At 49.9% G+C, this 20,774-nt stretch overlaps 1 protein-coding gene across 3 annotated transcripts in view; it reads right to left on the reverse strand.

Moving 5' to 3' along the window:
- Positions 1 to 335: 335 nt before the first annotated feature.
- Positions 336 to 20,774, reverse strand: part of GFPT2 (glutamine-fructose-6-phosphate transaminase 2) — a 54,227-nt gene continuing 33,788 nt past the window's right edge. For 2 of the 3 annotated variants that reach the window (XM_024246686.3, NM_001132805.1), the window contains 10 exon segments: positions 19,757 to 19,920; positions 18,162 to 18,257; positions 17,963 to 18,060; positions 17,544 to 17,664; positions 14,955 to 15,112; positions 13,553 to 13,667; positions 8,532 to 8,659; positions 6,114 to 6,281; positions 3,767 to 3,928; positions 336 to 1,245 (listed from right to left, as the gene is read on the reverse strand). In XM_024246686.3, coding sequence (XP_024102454.1) covers positions 1,201 to 1,245; positions 3,767 to 3,928; positions 6,114 to 6,281; positions 8,532 to 8,659; positions 13,553 to 13,667; positions 14,955 to 15,112; positions 17,544 to 17,664; positions 17,963 to 18,060; positions 18,162 to 18,257; positions 19,757 to 19,920 — 1,255 coding nt within the window. In that variant the 3' untranslated portion in view covers positions 336 to 1,200. 3 annotated transcript variants of the gene reach the window in all.

Consider the following 20,774-nt stretch of genomic DNA (forward strand, 5'->3'; position numbering starts at 1 on the left):
CGTCTGATTGTATTAATGGAACCAGGGACTATAATAGGCTTATTGGGAAAAAAATACAAATGTGAGAGTTTCACCCCTCTCTGCTGTCTACAGGTTCTGGCCAACCCCTTCCAGGTTCAGTGGCCCCTCTGCTGAGTCCCAAATCTCTTGCATTTGTTGTATCCTGGAAAACAGCCCTCCTTTTCCTACTAGAAACCCATAGGTCTCAGGTGTGGACGAGGCCAATGGTTACTAACAAGCAGGGCTGCCCCTCCAAACACTGCCGAGCTCCTGCACAGTCCTCAAAATTCAAAGTACACAAAAAGAATGAGGTTAACAAAATGCAAACACACACAAAAAATTGTATGTTCTTTATTGTCCTAAAATTGCATAGTACTTTGATTGTGCACACTTTTAAATAGAGAGCAGAGTCGCCCACTTGAAACTACTCTCTTGCATGGGATATTTCAAGCTGTTTTACTATGGGCAAGGAGCAGGGACCAAAATGCTGCCTGGGCTTAAAAAGAGCTGTGATCAGATTAAACAGAAGTTGGAGAGGTGGAAGGATTTGGGCCACACACGAGAAGAAAATGTTGAAGGAGGTTGAGATTTCAACTGGACTTATAGGAGGCATAGGTGGATGCAAGAGGGGCTCCACGGATGTCAGGGAACAGGATTCAGGAGCAGCCTACAGAGGAAAGAAAATGAGAAGGAGTCCAGAGGGCCAATGCCTTGTGCTCACATCTGAGATGAATGCCACCGGCCAGGAGCAAGCCCGGACACAGTGCATGGGTAGCTAGGATGAAGAGTTTGGCCGTTACCACGGCTACAGAAAGCCACATACTAGAAAAATAAATTAAAAGCTATACAATCGTCATTATAAATATTTTGTCTTTTAAAACTAACTCTAGTGTTGGTTATAAAAGGTTCACAGTTACTCTGAAGAGAGCTGTATCTCTATTGCACAGTAGTGGAGAAGTCTGCTCTGATCCCCATGTGTAAACAATGATTCCCTTCTCCTCTGGCGACTTCAGGACACAGAGAAACAGTATCTGCTGTAAGCAAAAGCACTTGGGTAGAAGGCACGTGGAAGCTGTCAAACTCTACAGGAGCACGCAGAACATGTGGGATGCCCACTTCTCTTCCCATGTAGCATCCCTGCTGTTGGGACAGGTCTGGAATCAGATGAAAGGTGGTGATGGTCTTGTCACGGTCTCATCCTCATTCCACAGTTACAGACTTGGCCAGATTTCTGGGGAAGTCAACCTAAAATGAAAGAAAGTGACTGTTCAGGACCCCAAAGATCTCAGCAACATGCTACCTCTCAAAGACAATTTTCAGAGTACTTAAAAACAAGAGACAGATGTTCACCATGGTCACCAACCTAGAGACCTGCATCTTGGAGGCAGATTCCTTAGTCCAGAAGCTTCATTTAACTGTATAAGGCTTAGTCCCTCAATAAACATTTACTGTGCACCTGATGTGTGTCATGATCTGTTAACATCATTTAAAGAATACAGTTCGTGCTTTTAAACACAGGTAACTTGATGATATGTACTGTTAAAAATTCACTTTTCTTGCAAGAATATATATGAATTCCATGTGACTTATTTGTTTAGGGTGGAGTGGGAAGGAAATATAGGAATGGCTCATAAGTAGGCTTCTACTGGGCCAGGTATGGTGGCTCATGCCTGTAATCCCAGCACTTTGGGAGGCCGAGGCAGGCGGATCATCAGGTCAGGAGTTCGAGACCAGCCTGACAAACATGGTGAAACCCCATCTCTACTAAAAATACAAAAAAATTAGCTGGGCATGGTGGTGCGCGCCTGTTGTCCCAGCTACTCAGGAGGCTGAGGCAGGAGAATCGCTTGAACCTGGGAGGCAGAGGTTGCAATGAGCCGAGATTGTGCCACTGTATTCCAGCTTGGGCGACAGGGAGAGACTCCGTCAAAAAAAATAATAATAAATAAATAAATAAATAAATAAATAAATAAAGTAGGCTTCTACTGTATCTGGTATCTGCAATGTCTTACTACATTTAGATATTTTAAAAGATGAAACAAATATGACAACATGTTAGCAAATATCAGTTCTGGATGATATGTACATATTCAGATATTCATTATATTCTTTGTACTGTTGTGTATCTTTAAAAGCTTCAGAATAAAATTGTAATAAAACTTCTATTTCTTTGCACTACGAACTGTGTGTTCTTACTTGCTGTGAGATCATAAATTGGTTCTTTTCTGGAACATAATTCAGCAATATATGTTAGGAGTCCAAAATGTTAGATCATAGCTCATTTGTTAAAGCACAAATCTTTTTTTTTTTTTTTTTTTTTTTTGAGACCGAAGTCTCACTCTGTTGCCCAGGCTGGAGTGCAGTGACATGATCTTGGCTCACTGCAAGCTCCGCCTCCCGGGTTCAAGCAATTCTCCTGCCTCAGCCTCCTGAGTAGCTGGGACTACAGGTGCCCGCCACCGCGCCCAGCTAATTTTCTGTATTTTTAGTCAGGGTTTCACTGTGTTAGCCAGGATGTTCTCGATCTCCTGACCAAGTGATCTGCCCACCTTGGCCTCCCAAAGTGCTGGGATTATAGGTGTGAGCCACCATGCCTGGCCAGGACAAATCTTAAATGTGGGACAACACCGTATGTACAAAGATGTTCGCTGCTATGTTATTTATGAAGACAAAAAATTGGGAACAGTTTAAATAGTAGAAGATTGGCTAAGTAACCATTAAGAAAATCGTGTTATAAGATTGTGATGGAATATTATGCAATGATTAAATGCTACATATAACAAGCTCATAAAGATGTCAGAAAATACTTGCAATATAATAATAAAAGGAAGATGCAAACATTTTATCCTTGACATAATATTAAATAACATTAAAAAAAACTCACATGCACAGGAAAAATCCGGACTAAAATATTACATTTGCTAATTGACATTGCCTCTGGGTGATGAGGTTGTTTTTGGTTTTTGGTTTTGAGACAGTCTCACGCTGCTGCCCACCCTGTGCAGTGGTGTGATCCTAGCTCACGGAAGCCTTGAACTCCTCAGCTCTCCTTCCACCTCAGCCCCACAAGTAGCTGGGACTCCAGATACATACCACCACATCAGGCTAATTTTTTAAAATTTTTTTGTAGAGGCGGGGCCTTGCTGTGTTGCCCAGATTGATCTCAAACTCCTGGCCTCAGGCAATGCTTCCAGCTTGACCTCCCAAAGTGTTGGGATTACAGGCGTGAGCCACCTCACCTGGCCAGGTTATAGTTTAGTGCCATGACCTTCTCTATACATTTTGCAGTTTCCAGCTTGTTTTGCGGGGCGGAGGATGGTATAAGCTACTTTAAAAAGAAAGCGACTTTAGGCCGGGCGCAGTGGCTCACGCCTGTAATCCCAGCACTTTGGGAGGCTGAGGCGGGCAGATCACGAAGTCAGATCAAGGCCATCCTGGCTAACACGGTGAAACCCCGTCTCTACTAAAAATACAAAAAATTAGCTGGGCATGGTGGCAGGCGCTTGTAGTGCCAGCTACTGGGGAGGCTGAGGCAGGAGAATTGCTTGAACCCGGGAGGCGGAGCTTGCAGTGAGCCAAGATTGTGCCACTGCACTCCAGCCTGGGCGACAGAGCGAGACTCCATCTCAAAAAAAAAAAAAAAAGAAAGCTACTTTAAATAAAATTATTTATTCTATGACTATTTACTCCAAGTATTTAGAGAACAGAAAGGAACTCTGGGGTTATGTCTCTCCTCTCTGCTGTTAGGTGCAGTTTTTAGACGTACATCATATCCTCGGAGAACAGCCAGGTGGAAGGACAGCAGCTGCAGCGGAATCACGCTCAGGATGCCCTGGAGGCAGTCCACAGTGTGGGGCAGCTCGATTGTCTTATACGCAAACTTGGAACTTTCAGTATCGTCCTTGGAGCACAGTATAATGGGGCGACCCTAGAGCAGAGAAAAAGCATCATAAAATAGATCATCCCTGAAAGAAGCAATCCCTGACGCATGCGGAGTATCTGGAAGCTACATTACTGTGATGAGAAGAGTCCTCTTGCATTTGCTGGAATCATGGGTGAGGTGGTATGTGTGGGACACCAATGCTTGGAAAGGATAAAGTGTCTGATGCTTTTTGGTGGGTTTCCTCCCCTTCCCTGGTAGGGAGATTGCCATCCTGCTGCATCCGTTGGCACCCATTTGTGCCTTGCCGAGAGCGGGGCAGACTCACTCCTAATTCTAACGGGGCTCGTAGTCTAGTGGTAGAAAACAAAAACCTAGACAAGCAAACCAAAAAATAAAGATGAATTCCAGGCCAGGTGCAGTGGCTCACGCCTGTAATCCCAGCACTTTGGGAGGCTGAGGCGGGCAGATCACGAGGTCAGGAGATCGAGACCATCCTGGTTAACATGGTGAAACCCCGTCTCCACTAAAAAATACAAAAAATTAGCTGGGTGTGGTGACGGGCGCCTGTAGCCCCAGCTACCTGGGAGGCTGAGGCAGGAGAATGGCGTGAACCCGGGAGGCGGAGCTTGCAGTGAGCCGAGATCGCACCACTGCACTCCAGCCTGGGCGACAGAGCCAGACTCCATCTCAAAAAAAAAAAAAAAAAAAAGAATTCCAAAGAAATGCCACCAAGGCAAGAAAACAGGATAATGTCACTGGGAGACTGGTGAGGTCTCCAAAGCTCTCTCAAAAACAGGTGACATCTGGACTGAACCCTAAATGATGAGGGGACAACTCTTGGCAGAGCATTCTGTGGGAAGGGTGTTCCAGACAGCAGGAACAGCCAGTGCAAAGGCCCGGAGGCAGGTGTGGGCGCAATGTGAGTGGGACGCAGAAGGAAAGCTGGAGTGCCTGGAACTCACTGAAACAGGAGGAAAGGGCCAGATAACGCAGGACTGTGGGTCTCTGTGGCTTGACAGGCAGCTATGGGAGAGTTTTAAGTGGGGAAATGATGCCATTGTGTTTTATACCCTCACTCTGACCTCTGTGCTGAGCCAGGTGTGGCAACATCTGGATGGGGCACCTCGTTGGATTTCACCTCCCTGAAATTTCATGAATTCTGCCCTCCTACCTCAGGGCAGCTGCTGTGTACAAAGCACTTGGTTGGTCTTTGTGGCCGGATCCAGGAAGGGAGCTCCTAGCCTCTGGACTTTCCCATGTGACAGAAGCATCTTTGTTATTTATGGGAGGTCCCTTGGACTATACCTGACTTTATGCTAAGATGATGACTCGTGGTGGGCCTGTAGATAGTTCCAGGATGGGGTCTCCCCCTGCTAGAAAGGCCAGCCACATGATTAGAAGGTTGGCGCTTTGAGACATGAGCCTGTCAGCCTGATCTCCCAACCTCCAAGGACAAAAGTGGGGCTGGCGACTGAGTTCGATCACATGGCCAGTGGTTCACTCCATCGTGCCTACTTAATAAAACCACAGTACAAACTCTGGACACTGAAGCTAGCAGCTCAGGGGAGCTCCCGGGCGACACACAGTGATGTGCCGGGAGGGTGACACATCCTGAGGACACAAGCTTCACATCCAGGGCTTTCAAACTATGGGTCTCTTCTTTTGGGTTGGCTGTGATTTATATCTTTTATAATAAAACTGTAATCGTATAGTCATCTCCTGAGTTCTATGAGTCGTTCTAGAAAATTACTGAACTTGAGGGGAGAGTGGGAATCCTCGGATTCATAGTCAGTTGCTCAGACGTGTGGGTGGACCCCTGGCTTGCAACAGGTGCCTGAATCGAGGGCGGTCTTATGGAAAGCTGTGCCCCTGCCCTGTGAGACCTGACCTAACTCCAGGTAGTTCCCGTCGGAGCTGCTTGGCCGCAGAACCTGGGGAAACCCTGCCCCAGGGATCTCCACCAGGAGCACCTCCCCTGAGCTCCAGGCCAGGATCCGGTGCTGCTCACGGCAGTGTGGGTCCCTGGGCCCCACCAAAGAGCTGTGTGGGACAGCTGCAGGCTGACCAGCTCCTTTCCAAGTGTGTGCATTCCTCGCAGGGGGGCCCAGGGGAGGGTGTGTGGTCACAGCCACTCACTGGCCAGACCATCCATCACTGGCAGACAGTGGTGAGGTGGCATGCATGGGGAAAAGCAGGAAAGAGCTGGCCCAGTCCAGAGGAGAGCCCTCACCTGGCGGGCTGTGACTTGCTGCAGGGCGTTCTGGCATTTGGCGAAGCAAGGATCCTTCATAATGACCATGATGACGGGCATCTGCTTGTCAATCAGTGCCAGGGGCCCGTGCTTCAGCTCCCCAGCTAGGATGCCTTCTGAGTGCATGTAGGTTATCTCTTTAATTTTCTGGAAACAGGAGGTGAGATCAGAGTCACACTGGGTAGATGGGGCTGGAGCAGATCGGCTAGAGGGGAGGAACGGGAATCAGGGGAAGGATGACTCTGGAAGGCAGAGATCCAAGAGTTGCAAGGCAGACAGATGCCTGGAGTGGTTGACAACACTGAGGACACCCAGCAAGGGCCTGGGGAGAGGCCTGGCTATCATCCAGAGCATGCACCAGCCCAGGACACAACCTCTGTGTCCCCACACCAGCCCTGGGCACTGCTGCTCTGTCTCTCTCCGGTCCCACGCACAGCCACCCCTTAGGACAGACAAGTCGGAGTCAGCCTAGCTCGCCCTCTTCTCCTCTCTAGCCAGCCACGTGTATAACGACGGCATTGTATTCTGCTTAGCTACACCTTCAATTAATCACCTGATTAAGAATTCACCCATTAATAACTTCTAAAGAGTGGTTCCAAGCAAAATCGCACAAACTGGGGTGTTATTTGAATTAATTTTTTTCCTATGTTCAGGTAGATCCATCTCTATTCAGTTACCACAAATCCACGTCATTGAAATGGTGAGACAGTCGAAGAAATCATCTCTTGACTCCCCGCTAGCACTGCTGATTTAGGTCAGGGCCACACTGTAAGGAGTGCGGCTCCACTCTGGAGGCTGCAGACAGCTGCAGTGCTGGCCTCCCAGTGGCCAGAGGACCATTGGCTCCTGCCAGCAGCCACCTAAACGCTTCTTTCTTCGGCAGACTCATGTGGCGGCATAGGTGCAATGTGCATCTCTTGCCAGCACGTTCAGCCACCGCAGCTCAGCCCCCTCCCATGACGCAGAGTCATCTGGGGACTGACAGTGCACCCCAGGCCTTGCCTCTACTGCACCCCAAGAAGCAGCACTTGCCTGTCCTTTAACAGGAGTCAGAATCTCCAGGGGGCGGGTGCAGGAGATGGAACTCACTGAGGTCAGCCCTGCACTCCCCACCAAGACCAAGGAAATCAACTCTGAATGTTTCTGGTAACCACTTGCAACTGGCATTGTCTTTCTTCTTTCTTCTCTTCTCCTCTCCTCTCCTCTCCTTTCTTTCTTTCCTTTTATTTGTTGTTGAGATGGGAGTCTCGTTCTGTTGCCCAGGCTGGAGTGCAGTGGCGTGATCTTGGCTCACTGCAGCCTCCTCCTCTTGGGTTCAAGCGATTCTCCTGCCTCAGCCTCCCATGTAGCTGGGATTACAGGCGTGCACTACCACGCCCAGCTAACTTTTGAATTTTTGGTAGAGATAGGCTTTTACCATGTTGTCCAGGCTGGTCTTGAACTCCTAACCTCAAATGATCTGACTGCCTTGGGCTCCCAAAGTGCTGGGATTACAGGCATGGACCACTGCACCGGCCTAGCATTGTCTTTCAAATGGGGGTGGTGGGGAGGAGATGGGAGACGATGGCAGCCCAGCTGGGCCACGGTTAATGCTCTCATCTTGGTGGCCAGTGCAGCCTCAACTGGAGCACTGTCCCCGTTACCTGGGCTGAGCATCTGCTCCGTGCATGGCACGCTGACAGTGAGGAGAGGGCAAGTCCAAGATGCAGGGCCCTGCACGGCTCTCTGCCAACCCTCTGGGCAGCCCTGTGGCCCTGGCACCCTGTCCCTGCCCCATCAGCTCTCTCTTTCCTGGCGTGGATCTTTAATGCTGCAGGGGGCAAACGGCCTGTCACCAATTTTTGAAAAAGCAAGGCCTTCGAAGTTAATTCCTGCAGGATCTCAAACTCCCCTTGGAAGTTTGAGGGGTAACAAGGAAACTCTGTGGAGAACCCACCCCTCAATTTTGGTGGAAAAAAGCAAAGGCCCCATGGACTCAGGTCTGATTCAGGTCCTCTACATCATCTTGAGTGAGACACTTAAGCTTTCAGAGGCTTTGTTTCCTCCTGGATGAGAGGTGAATAGCAACTGCCAACCTCTCAGAAGAAGCTCATGAGGTCTGAGTGAGCTGTTCCAAGTGGACCCTGGCAGTGGCTGGACAGCTGGAGGGGCACACACCAGGCGCCCTGTCCCTTTCTCCTCAGTAGATTGGGAGATCCCTGAGGGCAGGCACCTGCCTCACCCATCTCTGTGTGCCCAGGGCTAGAAACCTGGTGGAGAGCTGGTGCTTAGCCCAGGCTCACAGGAGTGGCCAAGGGGTCCTTAGGCCCGGACCTCCCCAAGCCCAGCGCCCTGCCCTCCTTCCCACTGGTTCCTCCGGGTCCCCTGTGCCTGTCCTACGTGGGGGTGGGGGCTCACCAGGGCTCCTTCCAGGCAGGTGGCGTAGTTGTAGCCCCGCCCCATCACCAGCAGTGACCTCTGTGTGTAGAGCTCCAGGGCTAAGTCGTGGATCTTCTCGTCCAGCGACAGCACTTCCTTGATCAGCTCTGGGCCATGCACGGAGCAGAGGGAGAAAACCAGTCATGCCGATTTTAAAGCAATTTTCATGAAGACAAATGCTGGGGTTTAAGAGGAGGTTTTGAAACCTACATCACTTAGCACACTTTGCTTCCTCGCATTCGTTTAAAACGTAGATTACAGGAAATAACTTGGGCTCCTGGCCAGGATTTTGTTAGGGTGGGGATTCCTATCGTGTGAACACTTTCTTGAGCACCAACAAGGGAGGAAATACCATTTCTCACTCCGTTTTGCAGGTAAGACAACTAAGACTCAGAAAAGCAAAATCACCCACTGGAGACAGAGCTGACACCACCAGTTAACACCCCTCTTTCCTGCTGTGTCTCAAGACAAGGCCCCTGTAAGTGGGACCACCGGTTCTCAAACTGTTTGGTCTCAGGACTCCTTTACACTCTTGAAAATTATTGCAAGTCCCTCAAATTATTGCACATCCCCAAGAGCCTTTGTTTTTGAGTTAAATCTGTCAACATTTACCAGATTAGAAAATAACACTGAGGACCAGGCGTGGTGGCTCATGTCTGAATCCCCGCACTTTGCGAGGCCGAGGCGGGCGGATCACAAGGTCAGGAGATCAAGATCATCCTGGCTAACGTGGTGAAACCCGGTCTCTACTAAAAATACAAAAAATTAGCCAGGTGTGGTCGGGAGCGGTGGTTCACGCCTATAATCCCAGTGCTTTGGGAGGCCGAGGCGGGCGGATCACAAGGTCAGGAGATCGAGACCAACCTGGCTAACATGTGAAACCCGGTCTCTACTAAAAATACAAAAAATTAGCTGGGCATGATGGCGGGCGCCTGTAGTCCCAGCTACTCGGGAGGCTGAGGCAGGAGAGTGGTGTGAACCCGGGAGGTGGAGCTTGCAGTGAGCCGAGATGGCGCCACTGCCCTCCAGCCTGGGCGACAGAGCAAGACTCCATCTCAAAAAAAAAAAAAAAAAAAAAGAAAAGAAAAAAAAGAAAGAAAGAAAGTAACAATGAGAAATTTAAAAATATTCACTTTAAAATAACAACCCTAAATCTATTACTTTACTTCATTTTCAACAAGAATTAGTGAGAAAAGTGGCACTGCTTTTTGTTCTTGCAAATCTTTTGTGTCTGCCTTTTTAATAAAAGACTGTTGACCCTCATATCTGCTTTCACATTCAACCTGTGGTGATATGTTCTTTTGGTTGAAGTATAAAAATAAAATTCAGCCTACAAATACAGATTTGTAGTTGGAAAAGCAAGGAGTATTTAAATTATTTTTCAAATAATTGTGAATATTGTTCTTCGACACCACAGTACATCAAACTTGAGAAACAGTAGGTTCTTGAAAGGGTAGGTGCCAATATAGAATCTGAAATCCTATCAATAAACTTTTTCTACTTTGTTACGTTAAAATTTATTGTTCTGTCTTGTGCTTTTAAATGGATCATTTACAAGTGCATAATTCTGTGACATCATGAACTGGCCACAAAGATATGTAAATCTTCTTAAAATGGACACTTTTATTATAAAATGTTTTTTAAAAATCACCTTGTTGAGGTCACCTTGATCTGATCAGAGAAGTCTTTTTTTTTCTTTTTGAGACAGAGTGTCATCTGTCACCCAGCCTGGGGTGCAGTGGCGCGATCTCGGCTCACTGCAACCTTGACCGCCTGGTTTCAAGTGATTCTCCTGCCTCAGCCTCCTGAGTAGCTGGGATTACAGGTGCCTGCCACTATGCCCAGCTAAATTTTTTTTGTATTTTTAGTAGAGACAGGGTTTCACCATCTTGGATAGGCTGGTCTTGAACTCCTGACCTCATGATCCACCCGCCTCGGCCTCCCAAAGTGCTGGGATTACAGGCATCAGCCACCGTGCCTGGCCCTAGAGAAATCTTTAAATGTTGGGAACTGGTCAAGCTCATGGTAACAGAGGTGTTTTCTAACACTCAAAGTTTTGCTTGGGAGCTCAAAGTTTATCACTGGCAACAAATACCATGGGTTGCTTCTACTGATGCGTCAGCTGATTGTTCATTTTGAGAAAATGTCTACCAAACACCAAAATCAGCTTGCTACTGAATGGGATGGCTGCTTCTCTTGAGACAAGCATCACACTTCAGCGTAGAGCAGAAAGGCTTCTTTTTTAAAATTTTTTTTCCCAGACGGAGTTTTGCTTTTGTCGCCCAGACTGGAGTGCAATGGAACGATCTCACCTCATTGCAACCTCCGCTTCCCAGGTTCAAGTGATTCTCCTGACTCAGCCTCCCAAGTAGCTGGGATTAAAGGTGCACACCACCACACCCGGCTATTTTTAGTAGAGATGGGGTTTCACTGTGTTGGTCAGGCTGGTCTCGAACTCCTGACCTCAGGTGATCCAGCCGCCTTGGCCTCCCAAAGTGCTGGGATTACAGGCATGAGCCACCGTGCCTGGCCCCAGTAGAAAGGCTTTACGCATACTCCCCATTTCATCATAAAGAATATTACAAAGAGTTGCAACTTACAGACTATTAATTTTTACCACCTCATCAAGGCCATTCCTTTTTTTTTTTTTTTTTTTGAGGGGGAGTCTTGCTCTGTCACCCAGGCTGGAGTGCAGTGGCGCGATCTCAGCTCACTACAAACTCCGCCTCTCGGGTTCACGCCATTCTCCTGCCTCAGCCTCCCGAGTAGCTGGGACTACAGGCGCCCGCCACCACGCCTGGCTAATTTTTTGTATTTTTAGTAGAGATGGGGTTTCACTGTGTTAGCCAGGATGGTCTCGATCTCCTGACCTCATGATCTGCCTGCCTCGGCCTCCCAAAGTGCTAGGATTACAGGCGTGAGTCACCGTGCTCGGCCTTTTTTTTTGAGATGAAGTCTCGCTCTTGTCACCCAGGCTGGAGTACAATGGCGCAATCTTGGCTCACTGCAATCTCTGCCTCCTGGGTTCAAGCAATTCTTCTGCCTCAGCCTCCCAGGTAGCTGGGATTACAGGCACCCACCACCACGCCCAGCTAATTTTTGTATTTTTAGTAGAGATGGGGTTTCACCATGTTGGTCAGGCTGGTCTTGAACTCCTGACCTCAGGCGATCTGCCCACCTTGGCCTCCCAAAGTGCTGAAATTACAGGCGTGAGCCACTGCGCCTGGCCATCAAGGCCATTCTTTTTTTTTTGAGATGGAGTCTTGCTCTGTTGCTCAGGCTGGAGTGCAGTGGCAGAATCTTGGCTCACTGCAACCTCTGCCTCCTGGGTTCAAGTGATTCTCCTGCCTCAGCCTCCCGAGTAGCTGGGATTACAGGCACCTGCCACCACATCCGGCTGCTTTTTGTATTTTTAGTAGAGATGGGGTTTCACCACGTTGACCAGGCTGTCTCAAACTCCTGACCGCAGGTGATCCGCCCACTTCGGCCTCCCAAAGTGCTGGGATTACAGGCGTAAGCCACCACGCCCGGCCATCAAGGCCATTCTTAAGGGAAACTGGGTGTGTGCTGGTGAAGGACACAATGACCAGTAGGCCTTCTAGTGTGCTGGGTGCCAGGCACAGCCACCACTACCTTTGCAAATGTGGACACAGGCGAAAAAAAAAAAAAAAAAGATCTACTATAAAGAGTAGAGCCAAGACAGCGTGCTCCAGATGTGAACAATTTTGCTCAAAGGGCTTTGTTGACACCCAGGACCTGTGGACCACATCTGGAGAACTGCTGACTTAGACGTCAGAATTGGGTCCTGTTTTGCATGGTTATGACCTGGCTTAAAGGAAGAATGCTTTTCTCAGAAATAAACCTTCAGCAAGCTGTCTCGGCCAGTGTCAGGCCCCGAGGGCCTGGAATTGACCATTCTCTATGGTGGCCCTTCCCCCACTGCCTGCTTTGGGGTTTGGCCCTGGCTCCCAGGGAAGCTCCAGCGCCCACTCTGTCTCTGGGAGGGCACCCCCCAGAAGCCCTGTGATGTCCTGTCCGCAGTGAGCGTTCCATGCCAGCCTGGGGCGAGGCTCGATTCATCTCCGCCTGTCAGGCCTGCACAGAGGACTCTCTCCTACTCTGGCATGTGAGTGACTGAAGGAGGTGAGCCGCTGCTTATCTTGGCGGGCCAGGGATGGCACATGGGGCAGGGCACGGCACTGGTTCTTAATATATATGTGCTGGATGAATGAAGAAAGGGGAGGCCACGGTCCCCAAGGAGGTCATGATTTAGTGCAACAGACATTGTATCTCACAAGCTACAACAGCTGCGACCGTGTTGCTGCCCAGTAAATGGGGAAAGTGTGGTGGGGCTGCAAAGAGCGCCTGGCATAGGAAGGGCCTGGGGCCATTTGCTCGTTCTCGAGTACTTACTGAGCACCTACTGTATGCCTGCCCTGTGCTGGACACCAGCTGTCCAGTGGCGGCTCTGGCAGACAAGGCTGTGTGTTTGCGGAGCCGACATGTTAGTTGGGGGAGACGGGCCAGTCAACAGGTGAACAGGCAATTTCAGGTCATGAGGTGTGTTATAAAGAAAATAAACAGGCTAATGTTTCACACAGTGCTGGGGTTGGGGCCTCTGTTAGCGTGGCCAGGGAGGGTCTCAGGAGGTGACATTTGAGCTGAGGTTTGGGAGATGAGAAGCTGTCAGCTGTATGCAGAGCAGGAGGAAGATGGTTCAGCAGAGGAAAGAGCCAGTGCGAAGGCCCTGCGGTGAGAAAGCACTGAGCACTGCTGAGGACCAGGGAGGCAGGGAGGCAGGGAGGCAGTGCAGGGGGAGGCGGGGGCCAAGCAGGATGAGGTCAGAGGCAGCAAGGCCTCCAGGAGGGAGCTGGGGAGGCTAAGAAGTTTGAGGAGGAGGGAGAAATGAACAACATCCTGTACAGGTGAGAGTCAACAGAGGATGGCCAGCAACAGTCCACTAGATCCGAAAACATGGAAAGCTGAATTCTAGAACATACCAGGTAAAGATCTCAAGCCACGGATGATCTCTTGCCTCCTGTTTTGTAGTGAAATTCTGTCTTCAGACATCATCAAACCAAACATCACCAGAGAGATGAACTGACTGGTATAAGCCTGTGCACAAAGAAGGAGGTGGCAGGGACCTTATTTTCACTTTTTAAATCAACTTTTATTTTTGAGACAGGGTCTGCTCTGTTGCTCACACCGGAGTGCGGTGGCGAGATCACGGCTCACTGCAGCCTCAACCTCCTCAAGTGATTCTCCCACCTCAGCCTCCAGAGTAACTGGGACTACAGGTGCCACCACCCTGCCCAGTTAATTTTTACGTTTTATTTATCTATTTATTTATTTATATTTTGTTTTTGAGACAAAGTCTGCCGTGTCACCCAGGCTGGAGTGCAGTGGCTCGATCTCGGCTCACTGCGACCTCCACCTCCCAGGTTCACGCCATTCTCCTGCCTCAGCCTCCCGAGTAGCAGGGACTACAGGCACCTGCCACCACACCCGACTAATTTTTGTATTTTTAGTAGAGATGGAGTTTCACCATGCTGGCCAGGCTGGTCTCAAACCCCTGACCTCGTGATCCGCCCGCCTCGGCCTCCCAAAGTGCTGAGATTACAGGCCTGAGTCTCCACACCTGGCCTAAGTTTTATTTTTGAAGAGACGGGTTGCCCGGGGCGGTCTGGAACTCCTGGGTTCAAGGGATGCTCCCGCCTCAGCCTCCCACAGTGCGGGGATTCCAGGTGGGAGCCCCGTGCCAGCCCTAAAGGACTTTAAAATAAGCGTCTCCAAGGTGCTCCAAGAGCCACAGGACAACATGGACAAAACACAGGAACATGACACGGGAATAAAATGAGACTAAATGAAGATATGGGGGCCGGGCGCGATGGCTCACGCCTGTAATCCCAGCACTTTGGGAGGCCGAGGCGGGCGGATCACGAGGTCAGGAGATCGAGACCATCCTGGCTAACACGGTGAAACCCCGTCTCTACTAAAAATACAAAAAATTAGCCGGGAGTGGTGGTGGCGCCTGTGGTCCCGGCTACTCGGGAGGCTGAGGCAGGAGAATGGCGTGAACCCGGGAGGCGGAGCTTGCAGTGAGCCAGGATCGCGCCACTGCACTCCAGCCTGGGCGACAGAGCAAGACTCCATCTCAAAAATAAAAAATAAAAAATAAAAATAAAAAAATGAAGATATGGGAATCCAAGAGGGGAGGGGAAAGGAAGGGAGGGGAGAGAAGGGGTGAGGTGGGAAGGGGAAGAAAGGCGGTGGCGCGGGCAGAGCAGGGCGCAATTGCCCGGCGCGTCCAGGCCGCAGGAGGGCGGCCTCTGGTGCACCTGCCTCCGCCAGGCTCTCCCTGGGAGGGGCGCCCGTGGCTCCTCCTACCTTGGCTCCTCCTACCTTGGTGCTGGCCACGCCGATCTCCGGCCCTGCGTTGATGTGGACGCCACAGTCGGTCTCGCGAGAGATGGAGCTGCCCACGGTGTTGGTGACTCCCACGGTCAGGGCGCCGCGGTCCTTACAGTAGCGCAGCGCCAAGAGGGTGTCCGCGGTCTCGCCTGCCGCACAGGGGCCCTCTCAGTGCCGCCCTCCGCCAGCAGCCCTACCCCAAACCCCGTCCTCCTTCACCTCCGGCTCTTACAGGGAAATCGGCGCCCAAGACACAGCCAGCAGGTGTTCAGAAAGGAAGACGCACGCTCAACAGCGTTTTCGGTTGATTCTTACATTCAAGATGTGTTACTATTTGTGGCAAGCATTTTTTCATTTAAATCTCGTGACAACCCCGTGAGGACCATCGTCCCCATTTTCCTCTTGAGGATGAGGGCTCAGAGACAAGAGGAAACCGGTGCTCTGATCAAAGCCATACAGCTGGTGACAGGTGGGCCTGGCTCCCAGCGCCCTTTCTGCAACTGAATCAGTTGCCTTATTCAGAACGTGCTGAGATGGAACAGATTTAACATTTGAAAAGCAGGCATGTCCCCAAGTGGTGTTTCTCAACTAGATCCTGGTTGAAAGGACACTTCTTGCAGGCCTCTCAGTGTGGACTCAAATTGTTTTGAGAATAAAGCTAAACAGCTTTATGCATAAACCAGCACAAACTCCCTATATTTGTGAGTCCTAACGAACTCAAATTAAATTCAGCATAAGCCAGACTATAAAATCTATAAACTATAAAATGACTATAAAATCAAAACTGTTGAAACCCTCATGAGTTGGGAGGCTGTTCTGTCTGCAGGGCCGCTGTTCTGTCTGCAGGGCCACTGCTCTTGGCTGTGTCTGTCCCAGCTTTGCAGGGCAGGCAGGTGCCACCTGGTACTAGGTGGCCCAATTCTCTTCTGCTTTTCTTTCTTCAGAGCCCTGGGTTATGGCACTGGAGTGTCACGGGGTACTGCGGTGAGGGTGGGGGAAAGGGGGTTCTAACTTCTGTCACCCGCGCCCTAGGGTTTGATAGTGTTTTTTCAATCTCATTAAAGGGCTGACTTCTATAAACACAGAGATTCGGAAGCTGCCACTGCATTATTTTCATATTAGGTCCACCTCTGTTCTTTTGTTAATGTCTCCTACCAATTTATAAACTAGTTTTAGGCTCTGCTGGGATCATAAACCCAAAGGTGAATGTGGCAGCAGCTCCTGTGTCATAAGGTGGTGGGCTGGATGGTTGCTGTATCTGTACTGGTTTTTCTTCATTTGTCAACAAAATGGAAATGGTATTTAAAATTGAAAATGGTAGTAGTACTAAAAATCCCAATAGATGATAGAGCATTACAATCAGTATTTTAGTTGTGGTAGTAACACTGTGGTTATATGTTTTTCTTTTTTCTTTTTTTTTTTGGGAGACGGAGTCTGACTCTGTCACCCAGGCTGGGGTGCAGTGGTGCAATCTTGGCTCACTGCAAGCTCCGCCTCCTGGGTTCATGCCATTCTTCTGCCTCAGCCTCCTGAGTAGCTGGGACTACAGGTGCCCACCACCACGCCCGGCTAATTTTTTTTTTTTTTTTTTTTTTTTTTTAGTAGAGATGGGGTTTCACCGTGTTGGCCAGGATGGTCTGGATCTCCTGACCTTGTGATCCGCCCGCCTTGGCCTCCCAAAGTGCTGGGATTACAGGCGTGAGCCACCGCGCCCGGCCGGTTATATGTTTTTCTTTTATCATTTTAATAATGCAGCCTGAAGTATTTATATGGATGAATATCATGATGCCTGGGATTGGCTTCAAAGTAACCCCACAGAGAAGAGGGGTTAATATGAGTGTGTCCGACCGGCACAAGATGGGCTGGATGAGGCTGGGATATTCATCATATGAAAATTCTACTTTTATAAAGGCTTGGAATTATCCGTAATTAAAACATTTCAAAAATCCTCCGCGAACTCAAGGAGACTCCAAGCCTATGGCCCTGGATCACCTCCCTGAGGCAGCTGGAGCGAATGTCAAGCCCAGTGTTGGGATGGCACCAGATGGGGTGCATGTAGCTCAGGAGACCTTCCTTGGTCCTAAAAGGGAGCACTGTCTCCCCACACCTCCCCCTGCTGGGCAGCGTGGGCACTGCATGCCGCAGGCAGCTGGGCTTGGACACTTGGGCACAGAGCCCATACTGGGTCCTTCACGTGACTCTCAACCTAACAGAATGTTAAAGGAGACGTTTTTTCTATTAACATCAATCAGCAAACATTTATGAGCACCTTGGTAAGTGGTCCTTGAAGTCTTGGATAGGCAAGAAGAGGGAAGCCACAGGGCAGGGGAAAAACTAAAGTGCGTGGATTTCCAGCCCAATCCCAGCTCTGTCACCCGCTGACTGCATGGCCTTAGACATCTCTTGCCCTCCCCATACAACGGCGACAGTAATCCACAGCTCTAAGGGTTAAATGACCGCTGCAAGAGAGGGTTCGCAGCACAGGGTAGCCATGCAGAGGACTTATCTGAAGGAAGGAGGAGAGGAGACAGCCCAGAGCTGACCTGACGCAAGGCTGGCCACACTGCCTGTGTCCCTTACCTGATTGGCTGATGAAAAAGCAAACGTCATCCCTGAACACAGGTGTGTTCCTGTCCAGAAAATCACTAGCAAGTTCCACCATCACAGGAAGCTCAGTCAGTTCCTCCAAAACTTGCCGTGTCTGAAGCCAACAAGCATGGAGACTAAAGTCAGTCACAGGCACGACAGGGACATGGGGCAGCTGGGCTTCTAGGGATAGTTTGTGACATGGAACCTCACTGTCCAGGTGGCGAGGGGACTTCGGTCACCCACAGGCCACCTTGAAGATAAAAGGGCTCCGTGTCATTTCTCATGCTAGCTCATGGGAATGGGTACAAGGGCTTAGCCAAATTCAGAAGGCTAAATGAGTGATAAAACTGAAGGCCAGTGTCTGGTCCTACACTGCTGTCGATTTCCCCACACACACGTGTCACACTTACAGCCACGGCAGCATGGTAGCTGGTTCCACAGCCAATCACGATGAGCCGTCGGCATCGTCGAATCTCCTTCAAGTGGTCCTTCAAGCCACCCAGGAGCACTGCAGGGCACACGGCAGGGCGTTAATGCTGAGTCTACCCAGTCACCGCATTCCCTGAGACTAGGCACAGGTGGAGGCTCCCCACCGAGTGTAGGAATTACCTGTGTTGGTTTCAAAATTCACCCGACCTCTCATAGTATTGAAAACTGATTCTGGCTGTTCGAAGATCTCCTTCTGCATAAATGCACTGAAGTTACCTGGTCAAATAAACGTCTGGTCAGTTTTAATTTCATTATATTTCACTGCTTTTCCTTATGCAGCAGTGATAGCAACTCCTGTAAAGCTTACTGCAGATTCCCAAAGGTATCCCCAGGGATTATCCTGCCTGACACTCACTACCATCAGAGGGAAGCAGGTCAGGAACCAGGACTAACTCCAGTTTACATATTGGACCCTGCAGCTTGAGGAAGGAAGGGATTTGCCTGAGGCATGCAAGTAACAAATGGCCTGGCTGATCCCTCTGGGCCATGCTCCCTTAGCAAGGCCAAAAGAAAGTAAAGTGCTTCCCTCCCAAAAAGCCACGCAGCTAGGAAAGTACAGCTAAGCAGGCCCAAAGAAACAGGCAATTTTCCTTTTAATAAATACCCTCCTGGTTTCTGTAATAAAAACCTTTCCAGCCACACAGGCATTTCCAGGGCTCTGATTTGAGTGGGATTGGATGGCGCTGATGGGACAATGGGGCTGCAGGGTGTTCGAGCCCCTGATGCAGCAGCTGCACCTGATGCTCTGGAGGTGCCCACAGGCGGGGTAGGCCGTGTTCTCTAGGATACACACACTCATGATGCCAGCATCGCCAGTGCCCCCGGCCTGTCGCCTATGACCTGGTACTTGTGCGACGAGCAAATGAAGCAAGTGAGGGGAATGAGGGGTGGCCACCATAGGGGAGGGGCTGGGGAGGGACCATGGCAGACACAGGAGCAGAGAAGGACTCTCTGAGGGGGTGACATTTCAGGGGAGCTGGAGGCAATGAAAAGGAGCCAGTCCTATGAGAAGAATAGCGAATGCAGGGGCTGTGGCGGGGCACAGTGGGACGGAGGGCTGAGTGTGGGGGGGCCAGGCTTTGGCTCCACTGGGGTGTGGAGTTTGTGGGCTGCGGCAGGGAGTTTGGATTTTATTCTAAGAACAGTAGGAAACCATTGGAGGGCCTTGAGCAGCAGGATGATCACAGGCGCTGATTCAGGTTCTTAAAAGTTTGCTCAGGCTGCCCTGTGTGGTAGAGGTTGTAGGGGACGGAAGTGGGTGCAGACAGAGAGGCTCTCCTTGTAGGGAGAAAGTGTACCCCCACCCCCCCATTTACTGCAGACCTGCAGACTTCCACCCAGAGGAGAAATAATGCCTGAGGGTGGGCATGCGTCCCGTGGAGTCGGTGAAGGAAGGCAGCTGCCACACTGGGCTCAGTTCCAGTAGGAAAGACCTGGTGGCTGGCTGCAGACAGGAGCCCCCGCTTGGAGGTGCCAGGCCAGCCTCCCCACATCCCGTCACCTGCGCAAGCCACAGGCTACCTGCAGCCCCGCCCTGGTGGCCACAGAAGGCAGGAGGGCTGTGGCCTCTACTAGGGCCAGGCAGAGAGTGTCAGGAGCTCCACCAGGCGCGCTGGCTCCCAAGGCTGCCCACATGGACGCTAGAGGACTGTCAGGAGCTCCACCAGGTGCGCTGGCTCCCGAGGCTGCCCACATGGACGCTAGAGGACACCTGCCTTTCATGATTTGCTGCAGCTCCATCTGCAAGGTCTGGATGGCTCGAGATGGGTCATCACTAGCCGAGCGCTTGACCCGGTGAATGGAGAGTTTCCCATCAGCCACTGCGGCGATGTCATCGTCCTCCAGGAAGATGACCCGGTTGGTGTGCTCTATGATAGCACTGGGGCAAGGGAAACAGGCATCATCAGTGCCCTGCCCTGAGCAGTTACGAGGCAGCAGCCCCTTGCTGGTTCCCAAGGGTGGGGGCCACATTGTTGGCATTTTAGGAGGGACAGAGATTTGCAGGTGAATCTTCCTTTTCTTCTCCACTCTTCCCTCCCGTCCCCATGGAATTATTTTGAAGCCAGTCCCAGACATTATATCATTTCTTCTGTAAACACTTTACCATATAGCTCTAAAACTATTTTAACCTACTATAATACCATAATCATATCTAAAATTAATAGTCGATCCTTTATATCGTCAAACATTCAGCATGCTCACATTTCTCCAATAATCTCATGGCTGTCTTTTTATAATTGGTTTCTTCAAATCAGGATCCAAACAAGTCACCTCTGGAAGATACTCGAGAACTAACACATTATTCTGAATCGTGAAGGGAAAGAATAAAGCATTTATCTTGCTTTTCTAAACAATCTGTCTTTCAGAACAAGCACCTACTTTATGAAGGCAGGTTTCTCTAAGAAGTGATACAGCTAGTAACAAAGAAATAATAGAATTAGAAGAATCAATTTATGAACTCCTAATTATTAATAGCTCTAATCAAGGACCATCCATGGCTGTTGAAACCAGAAGGTGAAAAGCTGGACGAAGCTTTATCATGGATGGATAAGGCTGGCAACACTCAAACCCCTGATGGCTCTTAGCACAAAAAGAGAGATGGTGAGACGTCACCTGCCTCCTGATGGAAGGACACACCACCAACTATGTAGTCTTGCCAAAAAAAAATCAAACCTGAATAAGATCGAGCTTTTAACACTTGTAAACTCCAGTGTACTGGAAACACAGGGGACA

Source organism: Pongo abelii, chromosome 4 (genome assembly GCF_028885655.2).
Source record: "Pongo abelii isolate AG06213 chromosome 4, NHGRI_mPonAbe1-v2.0_pri, whole genome shotgun sequence".
In the NCBI taxonomy this organism is placed as follows: domain Eukaryota; kingdom Metazoa; phylum Chordata; class Mammalia; order Primates; family Hominidae; genus Pongo; species Pongo abelii.